At 48.7% G+C, this 16920-nt stretch overlaps 2 protein-coding genes across 4 annotated transcripts in view; one reads left to right on the top strand and one right to left on the bottom strand.

The window, feature by feature from the left end:
• The window catches only part of LOC147091836 (uncharacterized), a 1030142-nt gene that overhangs the window by 490179 nt on the left and 523043 nt on the right, over positions 1-16920 (bottom strand). The gene's annotated exons all lie outside the window — the stretch shown is intronic.
• Positions 522-14054, top strand: LOC147091852 (uncharacterized). Of its 3 annotated transcripts, none has more exons than XM_085976892.1 (3): positions 522-602; positions 1014-1178; positions 12995-14054. In XM_085976892.1, exon 3 carries the CDS (start codon positions 13103-13105, stop codon positions 13886-13888), a length of 786 nt encoding a protein of 261 aa, XP_085833018.1. In that variant the 5' UTR covers positions 522-602; positions 1014-1178; positions 12995-13102; the 3' UTR covers positions 13889-14054. The 3 variants fall into 3 exon arrangements, with proteins under 3 accessions (XP_085833018.1, XP_085833019.1, XP_085833020.1); XM_085976893.1 differs by lacking the exon at positions 522-602 and adding an exon at positions 613-755; XM_085976894.1 differs by lacking the exon at positions 522-602 and adding an exon at positions 773-936.

Raw genomic sequence — 16920 nt, 5'->3', positions numbered from 1 at the left:
GGAGAGAAAACTGGAGCTGCACTGCGCCTGCGCAGCAGAGGGACAAAGGGAGCGGCACTGCGCCTGCGCGGGAGGGAGTAAGTGAGCGGTAGTGCGCCTGCGCGGAAGTGCAAGGAGCGGCACTGCGCCTGCGCGGGAGAGGGAGCCAAAGGATGCGGCACCACGCCTGCGCGGTAGAGAAAGGGAGCGGCACTGCGCCTGCGCGGAAGAGCGATGTCGCAGGAAGGCATCAATATCGCTCCCAGTGCTGGGAGGACTACATAGGAACATATTAACACTGATATGTTCCGATGTAGTTCTCCCACCAGTGGGAGCGATAGTGATGCGTTCGTGCGACATCGCTGTTCCGCGCAGGCGCAGTGCCGCTCTCTTTCTTTCTCCCGCGCAGGCGCAGTGCCGCTCCCTTTTTCGCACTCCCGCGCAGCCGCAGTGCTGCTCCCTTTCTCTCTCGCTCTCTCTCTCTCTCTCTCTCTCCCTCTCTCTCTCTCTCTCTCTCTCTCTCCCCCGCGCAGGCGCAGTCACGCGCCGCTGCCGTGCCGCGCAGGCGCAGTGCCGCTCCCTTGTTCCGCGCAGGCGCAGTGCCGGGTGGCGCGGGTTGATCGGTGAGTGAGGGTCAGAAACAGGCTGGTTGCCCGGGTTACAGGGCCCGCTCTCTGACTGAGGGAACTCGGCTCCATTCAGCACCCGGCCCCACAGCGGCTGCTCAGCCCCGAGTTTAGATCACAGCGAGGGAGGGTCACAGGGTCACTGCTCCGGTTAGTAACTCCGTACAGAAAATGGCGCATTTCCGCCCAGAGCAGTGAAAATGGGGGAGTCTCAGCAGGCCGGAAATTTACAGTGAGGAAAATCTCCAAACTAAGCACACAGCCCTCGAACTGGGGATCTGAGGAAAGGGACAAAATCAAACTAATACTCGGCCTTGAAATTCAATTATTAGTAAGCAGATTAAAAGTCTACATTACATTATTTCACGCTTTCAATATTGTTCTTATTTTCTGATCTGCCACAAATAGATCTCCCGGTGAATGATGCTGTGATTGAGGAAGGTGCTCAGCTCGAAGTAAACAGGGATTGTAGACTGAGGAACACCAGTAGGTGAACCACCACCGGATTGTGAGCACCAACCGGAGAGAACCCTTCCGATTCAAAGAGCTTCCAGAGATCGACTGGGGAGCAAGGTAAGAGAAAGTCCCATTGACTCAGATACACACTGGTCCTGGAGATGGACTGGGGAGAAAGGTCAGAGAGAGTCCAATTGACTCAGATACACACTGGTCCTGGAGATGGACTGGGGAGAAAGGTCAGAGAGAGTCCCATTGACTCAGATCCACACTGGTCCTGGAGATGGACTGGGGAGAAAGGTCAGAGAGAGTCCCATTGACTCAGATACACAGTGGTCCTGGAGATGGACTGCGGAGAATGGTCAGAGAGAGTCTCATTGACTCCGATACACACTGGTCCTGGACATGGACTGGGGAGAAAGGTCAGAGAGAGTCCCATTGATTAATACAATTGTAATGAAGGATATTAGCTCTGATGATGTGGAATCTGTATGGGTAGAATTGAGAAATACTAAGGGGAAAAAAACATTAGTGGGAGTGGTTTATAGACCTCCAAACAGTAAGGTGGAGGTTGGGGGTGGCATTAAAAGGGAAATTAGAGAAGCGTGCAATAAGGGCACAGCAGTCATCATGGGTGACTTTAATCTACATATAAATTGGGCCAACCAAATTAGTAACAATACTGTGGAGGAGGAATTCCTGGAGTGTTTACGGGATGGTTTCCTGGAACAATATGTCGAGGAACCAACCAGAGATCGGGCAATCTTAGACTGGGTATTATGTAACGAGAAGGGATTAATTAGCAATCTTGTTGTACGAGGCCCCTTGGGTCAGAGCGATCATAATATGATCGAATTCTTCATTAGGATGGAGAATGAAGTAGTTGACTCAGAGACTAGTGTCCTCAATTTAAATAAAGGAAACTACGATGGCCTGAGGAGTGAGTTGGGTAGGATTGATTGGGGGATGGCACTCAGAGGGTTGACGGTGGATAGGCAATGGTAAACATTCAAAGACCGAATGGATGAGATACAGAATTTGTTCATCCCAGTTTGGCATAAAAATAAAACAAAAAAGGTGACTCAACCATGGCTAACGAGGGAAATTAGGGATAGCATAAGATCCAAGGGGAGGACATATAAATTGGCCAGAAAAAGCAACAATCCTGAGGATTGGGAGCAGTTTAGGATTCAACAAAGGAGGACAAAGAGATTAATTAAGAAAGGGAAAATAGAATATGCGAGTAAGCTAGCACGGAACATAAAAACTGACTGTAAAAGCTTTTATAGATATGTGAAGAGAAAAAGATTGGTGAAGTCAAGCGTAGGTCCCTTGCAGTCAGAATCAGGGAAATTTATAATGGGAAACAAAGAAATGGCAGACCAACTAAATACATACTTTGGTTCTGTCTTCACAAAGGAGGACACAAATAACCTCCCAGAGCTGCCGGGGAACATAGGGTCTGATGAAAGGGAGGAACTGAAAGAGATCAGTATTTGTAGGGAAATTGTAGTGTATGTAACCTGTACCACCTTAAGAGGATACCTTAAGGTGATGGACTACTTTTTGATGGCTCCTGTACATTGTAGTACCAGTGGTCACCACACCGGTATATAAATCCTGCGGAGCAAAGTGTATCCCAATTCAGCCCTGACCCTCAATCACTAAAGACCTGTTTAATTATTTCTGTAGTCTGTGTCCTGTTATTCAGCAGAACTACATTTGAAAACACAGACTCAACAGAAATGGTGTTAGGAAAATTGATGGGACTGAAGGTCGATAAATCCCCAGGGCCTGATAATCTACATCTTAAGGAAGTGGCCCTAGAAATAGTCGATGCATTGCTGGTCATCTTCCAGAACTCGATAGACTCTGGAACAGTACCCATGGATTGGAGGGTAGCTGATGTTACCCCACTATTCAAAAAAGGTGGTAGAGAAAAAGCGGGAAATTATAGACCGGTAAGCCTGACATCGGCAGTGGGGAAAATGCTAGAGTCTATTATAAAAGATGTAATAGATGCACTTGAAAAGCAGTGACAGGATCGGACAAAGTCAACATGGATTTACTGAAGGTAAATCATGCTTGACTAATCTACTGGAATTTTTTCAGGATGTAACTGGTAAAATAGGTAAGGGAGAACCAGTGGATGTGGTGTATTTGGACTTTCAAAAGGCTTTCGATAAGGTCCCACATAAGAGATTAGCGTGCAAAATTAAGGCACATGGGATTGGGGGCAAGGTATTGACTTGGATCGAGAAATGGTTGGCGGACAGAAGGCGAAGAGTTGGAATAAACGGGTCGTTTTCCGAGTGGCAGGCAGTGACTAGTGGGGTACCGCAAGGATCGGTCCTAGGACCCCAGCTGTTCACAATATATATTAATGATCTGGATGAGGGAATTGGATGTAATATCTCCAAATTTGCAGACGACACAAAGCTGGGTGGGAGGGTAAGCTGTGAGGAGGATGTCGTGAAACTCCAGTCCGATTTGGACAGGTTGGCTGATTGGGCAGAAACATGGCAAATGCACTATAATGTGGACAAATGTGAGGTTATCCACTTTGGTGGCAAAAACAGGAAGGCAGATTATTATTTGAATGGCAATAGATTGGGAGAAGGGGAAGTGCAAAGAGACCTGGGTGTTCTTGTGCACCACTCGCTGAAGGTAAGCATGCAGGTGCAGCAGGCGGTTAAGAAGGCAAATGGTATGTTGGCCTTCGTAGCAAGAGGGTTCGAGTACAGGAACAAGGATGTCTTGCTACAGTTGTACAGGGCCTTGGTGAGACCGCACCTTGAGTATTGTGTGCAGTTTTGGTCGCCTTACCTGAGGAAGGACGTTATTGCCATGGAAGGAGTGCAGCGAAGATTCACCAGGCTGATACCTGGGATGGCAGGAATGACGTATGAGGAGAGATTGTGTCGATTGGGCTTATACTCACTGGAGTTTAGAAGATTGAGAGGGGATCTCATTGAAACCTATAAAATTCTGTCAGGCCTGGACAGACTAGATGCAGGAAGGATGTTTCTGATGGCCGGGGAGTCCAGAACCAGGGGTCATAGTCTAAGGATAAGGGGTAAGCCATTTAGGACTGAAATGAGGAGGAATTTCTTCACCCAGAGAGTGGTGAACCTGTGGAATTCTCTGCCGCAGTGGGCGGTGGAGGCCAGTTCATTAAATATATTCAAGAAATAGTTGGATATATTTCTTATGGCTAAAGGGATCAAGGGATATGGGGAGAAGGCAGGGACAGGGTACTGAATTTGGATGATCAGCCATGATCTCATTGAATGGTGGAGCAGGCTCGAAGGGCGGAATGGCCCACTCCTGCTCCTATCTTCTATGTTTCTATGACTCAGATGCACACTGGTCCTGGAGATGGACTAGGGAGAAAGGTCAGAGAGAGTCCCATTGACTCAGATACACACTGGTCCTGAAGATGGACTGGGGAGAAAGGTCAGAGAGAGTCCCATTGACTCAGATACACACTGGTCCTGGAGATGGACCGGGGAGAAAGGTCAGAGAGAGTCCCATTGACTCAGATACACACTGGTCCTGGAGATGGACTGGGGAGAAAGGTCAGAGAGAGTCCCATTGACTCAGATACACACTGGTCCTGGAGATGGACGCACCCGCGCTCGCCCCCTGACCCTCCCGCGCTCGCCCCCTGGCCCTCCCGCGCTCACCCCCTGACCCTCCCGCACTCGCCCCCTGACCCTCCCGCACTCGCCCCCTGACCCTCACGCACTCGCCCCCTGACCCTCCCGCACTCGCCCCCTGACCCTCCCGCACTCGCCCCCTGACCCTCCCGCACTCGCCCTGATGGGGCTCTTCTCAAGTAAACCAAGCGGTGCAATAAAGCACCCCCAGAATCAAGGCCCTGCTCCTGGGGAAGGTGATCATGCCCCAGGAACCAGTGCAAGTGAACAATGTCAGGGTCAAGACCCTGCTCCTGGGGAAGGTGATCAGGCCCCTGGAACCAGTACTAGTGAACAAAGTCAGGGTCAAGGCCCTGCTCCTGGGGAAGGTGATCAGGCCCCAGGAACAAGTACAAGTGAAGCGACTCCTTCTCCCAGAGATTTATTAAATGTGAATACTCCAAGAGTTGACCAAAAATCAGGTTAGTAATATTAATCAAGGAGTCAATTTCTGCTGTAAGGAGGGATGATACCTTAGCAGGTTCCGCTAATGAGGTCATATGCGTAGAACTTAAAAACAAAAAGGGGGCAAGCACTTTGCTGGGAGTGTACTATAGGCCCCCAAACAGTAAGGGGGCGATAGAGGAACAGATATGTAGGCAAATCTCAGGGAAGTGTAGAAATGAGAGGGTAATAATTGTTGGGGATTTCAACTTCCCCAATATTAACTGGGATAGTCAGAGTGTGAAAGGCTTAGAGGGTGTGGAATTCTTAAAGTGCATCCAGGAGAGCTTTTTCAGCCAACATGTAGAAAGTCCTACAAGAGAGGGGGCGGTACTGGACCTAATTCGAGGGAATGTAGCAGGGCAAGAGATAGAAGGGTTAGTAGGAGAACATTTTGGTGACAGTGACCATAATTCGGTGAGATTTAAAGTAGTTATGGAAAAGGACAAAGATGGACCGGAAATAAAGGGTCTAAATTGGGGGAAGGCCGATTTTAATATGATAAGGCAGGATCTGGCCAAAGTGGACTGGGATCAGCTACTTGTAGGAAAATCCACATCAGAGCAGTGGGAATCTTTCAGAAAGGAAATAGAGAGAGTACAAAGCTAACGTGTTCCCGTAAAGGTCAAGGGTGGGACCAACAAGCCCAGGGAACCCTGGATGCCAAGGGACATACAAGAATGGTTTAGGAAAAAAAGGGAGGTTTTTGGCAGATACAAAGGACTAAAAACAGTGGAAGCCCTAGAGGAGCATAGAAAGTGCAGGGGGGTTCTTAAAAAAAGAAATTAGGAGAACGAAGAGGGGTCATGAAAAAACACTGGCAGGCAAAATAAAGGAAAATCCCAAGGTGTTTTATTAGTATATTAAGGGCAAGAGGATAACCAGGGAAAGAGTAGAGCCCATTAGGGACGAAAGTGGCAATCTGTGTGTAGAGCCAGAAGATGTAGGTGAGGTTTTAAATTAATATTTTGCATCTGTGTTCACGATGGAGAAGGACGATGCAGGCATAGAAATCAGGCAGGGGGATTCTGATATACTTGAACAAATTAGTATTGAGAGGGAGGAGGTACTAGTGGTTTTAGTGGGCTTAAAAGTGGATAAACTCCCAGGCCCAGACGAGATGTATCCCAGCCTGCTGTGTGAGGCAAGGGAGGAGATTGCAGGGGCTCGGACACAAATTTTCAGAACCTCTCTGGCCACAGGGGAGGTGCCAGAGGACTGGAGAACAGCTACCGTAGTACCATTATTCAAGAAGGGTAGCAGTAGGGATAAACCAGGGAATTACAGGCCAGTGAGCCGAACATCAGTGGTAGGGAAATTTTTGGAAAAAATTCTGAGTGACAGAATTAGTCTCCACTTGGAGAGGCAAGGATTAATGAAGGATAGTCAGCATGGCTTTGTCAGGGGGAGATCATGTCTAACCGATTTGATTGAATTTTTCGATGGGGGTGACTAGGTGTGTGGATGAGGGCAGTCCAGTTGATGTAGTCTACATGGACTTCAGTAAGGCTTTTGACAAAGTCCCACATGGGAGACTGGTCAAGAAGGTAAGAGCCCATGGGATCCAGGGCAATTTTGCACATTGGATCCAAAATTGGCTTAGTGGCAGGAGGCAAAGGGTGATGGGCGAAGGTTGTTTTTGTGACTGGAAGCCTGTGTCCTGTGGTGTACCACAGGGTCTGGGTCCTTTGCTGTTTGTAGTGTACATTAATGATTTAGATATGAATGTAGGAGGTATGATCAGTAAGTTCGCAGATGACACGAAAATGGGTGGAGTGGTAAATAGCGAGGAGGGATGCCTCAGGCTACAGGAGAATATAGACGATTTGCTTAGATGGGCAGCACAGTGGCAAATGGATTTTAACCCTGAAAAGTGTGAGGTGATGCATTTTGGGAGGACTAACAAGGGAATACACAATGAATGGTAGAACCCTAGGAAGGACAGAGGATCAGAGGGACCTTGGTGTGCATGTACATAGATCCCTGAGGGCAGCAGGACAGCTAGATAAGGTGGTTAAGAAGGCATATGGGATACTTATATTCTATGCCTCGGCTAATGAAGGCAAGAGCAGGGAGGTTATGATGGAGCTGTACCAAACGCTAGTTAGGCCACAGCTGGAATACTGTGTGCAGTTCTGGTTGCCCCACTATAGGAAAGATGTGATTGCATTGGAGAGGGTGCAGAGGAGATTCACCAGGGTGTTACCTGGGCTGGAGCGTTTCAGCTATGAAGAGAGACTGGACAGGCTGGGGTTGTTTTCCTTAGAGCAGAGAAGGCTGAGGGGGGACCTGATTGAGGTGTACAAAATTATGAGGGGCATAGATAGGGTAGATAGAAAGGAACTTTTCCCCTTAGTAGCGGGGTCAGTAAGCAGGGGGCATAGTTTCAAGGTAAGGGGCAGAAGGTTTAGAGGGGATTTGAGGAAAAGCTTTTTCACCCAGAGGGTGGGTGGAATCTGGAACTCACTGCCTGAAAGGGTGGTAGAGGCATTAAATCCTCACAACATTCAAGAAGCATTTAGATGAGCACTTGAAACGCCATAGCATACAAGGCTACGGACCAAGTGCTGGAAAATGGGATTAGAATAGACAGGGCTTGATGGCCGGCGCGGACACGATGGGCCGAAGGGCCCCTTTCTGTGCTGTATAAATCTATGACTCTATGGTAGCACTCTTGCCTCAGGCATAAGGTTGTGGGTTCAAGTCCCACTCCAGAGACTTGAGCACAAAAATTCAGGCTGACACTCCAGTGCAGTACTGAGGCACTGTCAGAGGTGGCGTCTTTCGGATGAGACATTAAACTGAGGCCCTGTCTGCTCTCTCAGGTGGATGTAAAAGATCCCATGACACTATTTTGAGAAAGAAAGACTTGCATTTATATAGTGCTTTCATGACCAGCAGACGTCTTGAAGTGCTTTACAGCCAATGAAGTACTTTTGAGGTGTGGTCACTGTTGTAATGTGGGAAAGAGCAGTGGAAATATCCCTGGTGTCCTAGCCAATGTTTATCCCTCAATCAATGTAACAAAAGGATAATAGCAAAATACTGTGGATGCTGGAAATCTGAAATAACAACAGGAAATGCCGGAAACACTCAGCAGGCCAGGCAACATCCGTAGAGAGAGAAACAGAGTTAACAAAAAGATAGATTATCTGGTCATTATCACATTGCTGTTTGTGGGAGCTTGCTGTGCGTTATTTGACTGCCGCATTTCCTACATTACAAAAGTGACTACACTTCAAAAGTACTTCATTGGCTGTAAAGCACTTTGGGACGTCCAGTGGTGGTGAAGGGCGCTATAGAATTGCAAGTGTTTCTTTCTTCACTGGTCTCACCAGCGACCTCTTCTGGCTGATGGTTGATTGACAGACGATAGTCCGCGCATGCCACAGGGAGCGACGGTTTGGACCGAGTCCAGCACAAAGACCCCTCCCGGTCACCAAGGGGAATAACTGCGCATGCCCAGAGGACACCAACCCCCTCCCCCACTCGGAGCTGCGCCTGCGCACTCGGATCCTGCCGGACGGAGTCGGCGCGGGGCATTCCGGGGAAAGGCCTTGGTGTCGGTTCCAGAGTCGCGATCGGTGATGCAAAGTGAGTTTCCTCCGCTCCGATTAGGTGCAGAATCGCGCGGGGTGGGGGGGGGGGGAGGGGTGGATCGGGAGAGAATAAAGAGAAATAGAAAAACCTGAGAGTCCGCAAGGCCCCGGACTGAGCGGCGTCAATTTGATGGAGCACGTGATCTCCTTGGGGACACGTGACCTGGGACCACGGCGTGATTGACGGGAGCGTCCGACCAATAGGGAGCGAGTGGGGTGGGGCTGGAGGAGCGAGCCGGTGGCGGGTCCTCCAACCAATCGGGGAGCCCGAGGGGCGGGACTAGCGCCGGCTGATTGTCTGATCCGCAGGGCAGCGAGTTTCTCCAGTCCCTTGTTCAGGGCCCGGGGCCAGGGGAGGCTGTGGGCCTTTATTCCCCTCATTGGACACAAGGCTCTTTGGCTCACAACACACTGGCTCAGGTTTTAATAGAGACTTTTTAAATTCATCAATAAAAGCAGATAAACCCCGTGCTTCTGTAGAACAAACTTTGTAATATTTTATAGAATCATAGAATGGTTACAGCACAGAAGGAGGCCATTCAGCCCGTCGAGCCCGTGCCGGCTCCCTGCAAGACCACTTCAGCTAGTCCCACTCCACGCCCTTTCCCCGTAACCCTACAAATTTCTTTACTTCAGGCACTTAATCCAATTCCCATTGGAAAGCCGTGATTGAATCTGCCTCCACCTTCCTCTCAGGCAGTGCATTCCACATCCTAACCACTCGCTGCGTAAAAAAGTTTTTCCTCATGTCGCCTTTGGTTCTTCTGCCAATCACCTTAAATCTGTGTCCTCTGCTTGTTGACCCTTCCGCCAGTGGGAACAGTTTCTCGCTATCTACTCTCTCCAGACCCCTCATGATTTTGAACTCCTCTATCAAATCTCCTCTCAATCTTCTCTGCTCTAAGGAGAACCACCCCAGCTTCTCGAGTCTATCCACATAACTGAAGTCCCTCATCCCTTATCCCTGGAACCATTCTTGTAAATCTTTTCTGCATCATCTGTAAGGCCTTCACATCCTTCCTAAAGTGCGGTGCCCAGAATTGGACACAATACTCCAGTTGAGGCCGAACCAGTGTTTTATAAAGGTTCATCATAACCTCCTTGCTTTTGGACTCTGTGCCTCTATTTATTAAACCCAGGATCCCGTATGCTTTTTTTGCCACTTTCTCAACCTGCCCTGCCACCTTCAACGATTTGTGCACACATACCCCCAGGTCTCTCTGTTCATGCACACATTTAAAATTGTACCCTTTAGTTTATATTGCCTCACTTGGTTCTTCCTACCAAAATGTATCACTTCGCACTTTTCTGCGTTAAATTTCATCTGCCACATGTCCGCCCATTCCACCAGCCTGTCTATGTCTTCTTGAAATCTATCACTATCCTCCTCACTGTTAACTTTACTTCCAAGTTTTCTGTCATCTGCAAATTTTGAAATTGTGCCCTGTACACCCAAGTCTAAGTCATTAATGTGTATCAAGTAAAGCAGTGGTCCCAGTACCAATCCCTGGGGAACACCACTGTATAACTTCCTCCATTCCGAAAAACAACCGTTCACCACGACTCTCTGTTTCCTGTCACTTTGCCAATTTCGTATCCATGCTGCCACTGTCCCTTTTATTCCATGGACTTCAACTTTGCTGGCAAGCCTATTATGTGGCACTTGTCGAACGCCTTTTGGAAATAAATGTACACCACGTTAACCGCATTGCCCTCATCAACCCCCTCTGTTACCTCATCAAAAAACTCAATCAGAATCAGAGCATCTGGGCCCGGCGGACGTGCGGCCAGAGCCCCGGCACCAGGAAACCCAGGGTGCAGCGCCTCTCCCATCCGAGCCGCCGCTTCCCGGTTTCTTCAGCCGGTTCCGCCGAGTCCGAATCAGGAAAAGGACAGGAGCCAGGCTCCCAGAATGGCCCGCGGCCCTGGGGAGCATGCGCACTCTCAGCGGGGAAATCAGCGTATTGGATAGAGCGGTTTCTGGGGCGCGGGGAATTGTGGGTGCTGGGGCCGCCATTAGTCAGCGGCTGTCGGGAAGAGTTTTATTGCAGGCTGACGGAAGGTAGGTCCCTGGCCGCCAGTGTAGGTCTTTTTGTTGCTTCATTGTTGAGGATGTAACTAGTAAAATAGATAAGGGAGAACCAGTGGATGTTGTGCATTTGGACTTTCAGAAGGCTTTCGATAAGGTCCCGCATAAGAGATTAGCGTGTAAAGTTAAGGCACATGGGATTGGGGGCAAGGTATTGACATGGATAGAGAACTGGTTGGCAGACAGAAAGCAAACAGTTGGAATAAACGGGTCTTATTCTGAGTGGCAGGCAGTGACCAGTGGGGTACCACAGGGATCGGTCCTTGGACCCCAGCTATTCACAATATATATTAATGATCTAGACAAGGGAACTAGATGTAATATCTCCAAATTTGCAGACGACACATAGCTGGGTGGGCGTGTGTGCTGTGAGGAGGATGCTGAGAAACTACAGGATGATTTGGACAGCTTGGGTGATTGGGCAGAAGCATAGCAGATGCAATATAACGTGGATAAATGTGAGGTTATCCACTTTGGTGGCCAAAACATGAAGGCAGATTATTATCTGAATGGCAATAGATTGGGAGAAGGAGAAGTGCAACGAGACCTGGGTGTCCTTGTGCACCAGTCGCTGAAGGTAAGCATGCAGGTGCAGCAGGCGGTTAAGAAGGCAAATGGTATGTTGGCCTTCGTAGCGAGAGGGTTCGAGTACAGGAACAAGGATGTCTTGCTGCAGTTGTACAGGGCCTTGGTGAGACCACATCGTGAGTATTGTGTGCAGTTTTGGTCGCCTTATCGGAGGAAGGATGTTCTTGCCGTGGAAGGAGTTCAGCGAAGATTCACTAGGCTGATACCTGGGCTGGCAGGAATGACGTATGAGAAGAGGTTGGGATGATTGGGCTTGTACTCGCTGGAGTTTAGAAGAATGAGAGGGGATCTCATTGAAACTGATAAAATTCTGACAGGACTGGACAGACTAGATGCAGGAAGGATGTTCCCGATGGTCAGGGAGTCCAGAACCAGGGGTCACAGTCTAAGGATAAGGGGTAGGCCATTTAGGACAGAAATGAGGAGGAATTTCTTCACCCAGAGAGTGGTGAACCTGTGGAATTCTCTACCACAGAAGGCAGTGGAGGCCAATACATTAAATATATTCAAGAAGGAGTTGGATATATTTCTTAAGGCTAAAGGGATCAAGGGGTATGGGGAGAAAGCAGGTACCGGGTACTGAACTTGGATGATCAGCCATGATCGCATTGAATGGCGGAGCAGGCTCTAGGGGCCGAATGGCCTACTCCTGCTCCTATCTTCTATGTTTCAGTTTGAGCTGGAGTGGAGATGGAGGAGAAGCTGCTGGGTTTAACCCCCAGTACTTCTGAGCCCAGGAGGACCCAACAATTTCCAATGTGAGACTGTCAAGGGAGGTGGATTCTAGGGGAGATTAGGTTGTTACACAGACACTGTCAGCACAATGTAAAATAGTATTGTTTTAGGAACAAGTATTTCTGTGCAGGCTTTTAATCCAGTTTACATATTCAGATTTGTTTGAATTCATTCTTGGGATGTGGGCGTAGCTCGCAAGAGCAGCAAATATTGCCAATCCCCAGTTTCCCGTTGAGAAGGGGGTGGTGAGTCACCTTCTTGAACTACTGCAGTCCGTGTGGTGAAGGTATTCCCACAATGTTGTTCGGTAAGGAGTTCCAGGATTTTGACCCACCAACGATGAATATATCTGAGTCAGGATGATGTGTGACTTGGAGGGGAACTTGGAGATGATGGTGCTCCCATACAACAGCTGCCCTTGTCCTTCTAGGTGCTTGAGGTTGCGGGTTTTGGAGGTTCTATCAAAGTTCTGGTCGAGTTGCAGATGTATAAAGTTCCTTTCCTTCGCCCCCCTCCCCCTACCACACCCACCTCTCTCTCTCTCTCTCCTCCCATAGAGGCCAGAGTCTTGTGTAGGCCCAGACCAGGTGGCGGATTCCCTTCCCTGAAGGACATCAGTGAACCAGTGGGGTTTTTATGACAATCCGGCAGCTTTCATGGTCACTTTTTTTCTAGTGCCGGCCCCACAAATGACCAGATTCATTAAGCTCAATTTCACAACCTGCCTTTGTTTTCTTGTGGGTTGTCTCTTACGTTCCCTGTTTTAAATTAATTTTACAGGGCACTGGAAGGGGAGGATTTGCAGACAGGAAACTCAAACCAAACACCACGTCAAGATCTGACAGAGTCACTCGACTCATCGGATCTGAATATCACCGGCCTCTGAACATGGAAGCAAAAAGCACCGTTCACAGCGGGGAGAAACCGTACACGTGTTCTGTGTGTGGACGAGGCTTCAGCCAATCATCTAGCCTATCGAGACACAAGCGCATTCACACCGGGGAGAGGCCGTTCACCTGTTCCGAGTGTAGGAAGGGATTCACTGATTCATCCACCCTGCTGAGACACCAGCGATTTCACACTGGGGAGAGGCCGTTCACCTGCTCCGTGTGTGGGAAGGGATTCACTGAGTCATCCAACCTGCTGAATCACCAGCGAGTTCACACTGACGAGAGACCATTTAAATGCTCGGACTGTGGGAAGTGCTATAAAACTTCCTGGGTTCTGACGTACCATCAACGTGTTCACACTGGGGAGAGACCGTTCAGGTGCTCTCACTGCGGGACTGGGTTCATGCGATCATCTGAGCTCACTGTACACCAGCGCACTCACACTGGGGAGACGCCGTTCACCTGCTCCGTGTGTGGGAAGGGATTCACTCAGTCATCCGACCTGCTGAGACACCAGCATGTTCACACTGACAAGAGGCCGTTCAGGTGCTCGCACTGCGGGACTGGGTTCAGGCGATCATCTCAGCTCACTGTACACCAGTGCACTCACACTGGCGAGAGACCGTTCACCTGCCCTGAGTGTGGGAAGAGATTCACTGAATCATCCAAACTGCTGAGGCACCAGCGAGTTCACACTGGGGAGAGGCCGTTCACCTGCTCCGTGTGTGGGAAGGGATTCAATCAGTCATCCATCCTGCTGAGACACCAGCGAGTTCACAAGTGACTGCAGGGGTTGGATTCTGTTGTTGCTGCTGTTAATCACATCCAGGACTGAACCATGTTCATTCTGACAGTTGGGGTTTGTTTCTGCTGATGTAAATAACCCCAATAACTGGGCTGGAGTTTAATATTCTGGATAGCTGTCAAATAAACCAGCTTTGTTTTAAACACATTATTGTAGATTTTTCTCTTTCCCACCTGAGTGCTTATCCTCACCTGGCTGGAGCTCAGAAAGGACAAACTGGGGGAGGATCGTACGGCGGGAACAGAACTCCAGCCTGGACACAGTCCTTCAGGGCCACACTGAGAGGGGCAAACGGCACTTTGGTCCTTCTCATCTCTCTTCACTGACAGCAAAGTTGCCGTGCGGGTTAATCTCGAGGCGTGTGAGAAACGTCTCTGCCATGGTTCAGAGCTCCTAGGCACGGAACAGAAGGCTCCTTTAGGAATGTACCCCAGTGCTTTTTTTTAATGGCCTTATTAACCTGTGTCACTACTTTTAGTGATTTGTGTATCTGTAGCCCTGGATCCCTCTGCTCCTCCAGCCCATTTAGACTCTTGGGGGAAAAATTCAGTGGCGCCCCCTTTGGGTCGCTAAATTCACCAGGGCTAATTTTAGCCCCCCGAAAAAGTTAGAGCCCCTGTGCATTAAATTCAGCAGTAGCGCCCCAAGCAGGAGGCGGGGTGCTCCTGGAAGCGCTCCCCTCCCCTGAGGTGCCACCAGTGAATTTCAGGGCGCTTCGTGCAACAGCGCCACGCCCGTTGGCACATAGCTTCGCGCCATAGCAGACCTCCCTCCCTGATTAAAGGGGAGGAGCCTAGCACTGCTCACATCGGGGCCCTGCTGGACCAACGGGGAGCGGGGTGTCGGATCAAGAGGAGCGCCGGGCTGAGCGATCGCGGCCGACACCCCGAAGAAGAAAGGGGAAGGGGGCGGGAGCTGGCAGTCGGCCAAAATAAAAAGTTGCCGCCCGACACCTGCTCTTTAAGTGGCGCCGCTGCGGCTGCAGGAACGACCCCTGCCTGACCTTGTCGAGCATATCGTCCGCCAATAGGTATGGGGTCGCAACCCAAGGTTGCAGCCGGGGTGCTGCGCATGGCGATGGCGTCATTGCCGGGAGTGCAGTGCCGCGGGGCGCTACCGCCGCCGCTAACCTCCCGCTAAATATCGCGGAAGGCACAAAGCAACCCAATTTCACCCCCTTGTCCAAGTAGTGTGTGGCCTCCTTATTATTCCCACCAAAACACACCACCTCACACTGACCTACAGTGAAATTTATTAACACACCACCTCACACTGATCTACAGTGAAATTCATTAACACACCACCTCACACTGATCTACAGTGAAATTCATTAACACACCACCTCACATCTATAGTGAAATTAATTAATACACCACCTCACACTGATCTATAGAGAATTTCATTAACACACCACCTCACGTTGATCTATAGTGAAATTCATTAACACAGCACCTCACACTGATCTACAGTGAAATTCATTAACACACCGCCTCACACTGAACTATAGTGAAATTCATTAACACACCGCCTCACTCTGATCTATAATGATATTCATTAACACACCACCTCACACTGATCTATAGTGAAATTCATTAACACACCACCTCACACTGATCGTGGAAGGACAGCCAGGGAGAAGCAGGCCCCGGGATGTCGATACCACGGCGGCTGAAGATTGTTGGGCAGGAGTGCGGGAAAAGCAGAGCGAGGCGAGAGCGGACTCTATTGTGATGGCGCCGATGAAGATGGCTGCCGTCCTTGCGGGCTACTTGCGTACCAGGCAGCTAAGTGTCATTTGCTGCTTGGTGCGCTCGGCTCATTAAGAAAAAAGCATTTCACTGACTGGATTTCACTTGTTGTATTTGGTTATGTGACAAATAAAAAATAAAATTGAAATTGAATCTATCGTGAAATTCATTAACACACCACCTCACACTGATCTGCAGTGAAATTCATTAACACATGTAGAAGTGCCTTTTTTCTTAGCTCTGGGTAATGACTCAATACACTCTTGGATTCGTCAGACGGACAGGCCTTTTATTTCGCTTGCAAGGGGAATCAGCACCTCTACTCAAGGGGTGAGGCTACTATTCCAATGATACAGCGTAAGTGTTCCATATTTATACAGTGTAACAAACAAGTTTGATTGACATTCCTTTGTTCCTCTATCAGGATACATTTTAGATTAATCATCAGGTCTTATGACATATTGACAGAAGGATCCTGGACACATAAGTCAACCGTTAATCTATAACAGGGCATGAATCGTGTAACCGGAGGTCCTCTTTAATCTTAATCATGTATTGGGAGGCTAGGTTTGCTTACGGTCGCAAGTTATCAGGTCACTGGGTAAATCAAACAGAACCCATTGTTTCACTTCTACATTCTTATTAGGTGTGCAGACATCTGTTCTTGGCTGTAATTCAGGTTCGTGCAATAGCTCTAGTTACACATCGACTCTTTACCTGTGTCAAGTCTGAAAACTTTTACCCAGCAAGCACTTGAAATTAACCCCTTATATCATGTAGATTTCCTCATTCCCCCCTTTTGTCCTTTCTAAGGACAATCTATTTCGCTAAGTTTAAGAAATTCCACATCAAAGGTTTCACCCTTAATATCCTCATATTCAGACATCATGGGTACTGGGGGAGTTGATGTTAATGAGGAAAGGACTTTTGTACACAATAATTTTAAACAACCAATCAATAAACTAATTAAAATTATAATCATCACAATTGCAATTAAGACTTCCAAAATTTGCTTTCCTAATGCTCCTCCCCATCCTGAAATCCAATCCCACATGGACCACTGTTCAGGTTGACGTAGTTTCTTTACGGCCTCCTTTTATGTGGTTTACCAGGTTGGTGATATTTTCTGAACTATCTGGAATATAGGTGCAACATTCGGTTTTTATGATTGCACATGTGCCCCCTTCTTTTGCCAACAAATAGTCCAGAGCCATGCGGTTTTGTAAAGCAACAATGCGCAAAGCCACCATTTCTGCGTTTACA

The sequence above is a fragment of the Somniosus microcephalus genome, unplaced genomic scaffold, assembly GCF_052327205.1.
Source record: "Somniosus microcephalus isolate GS21.2 unplaced genomic scaffold, FLI_Smic_1.0 unresolved_chr3, whole genome shotgun sequence".
Lineage (NCBI taxonomy): Eukaryota > Metazoa > Chordata > Chondrichthyes > Squaliformes > Somniosidae > Somniosus > Somniosus microcephalus.
This window is presented reverse-complemented; position numbering and strand designations above follow the sequence as displayed.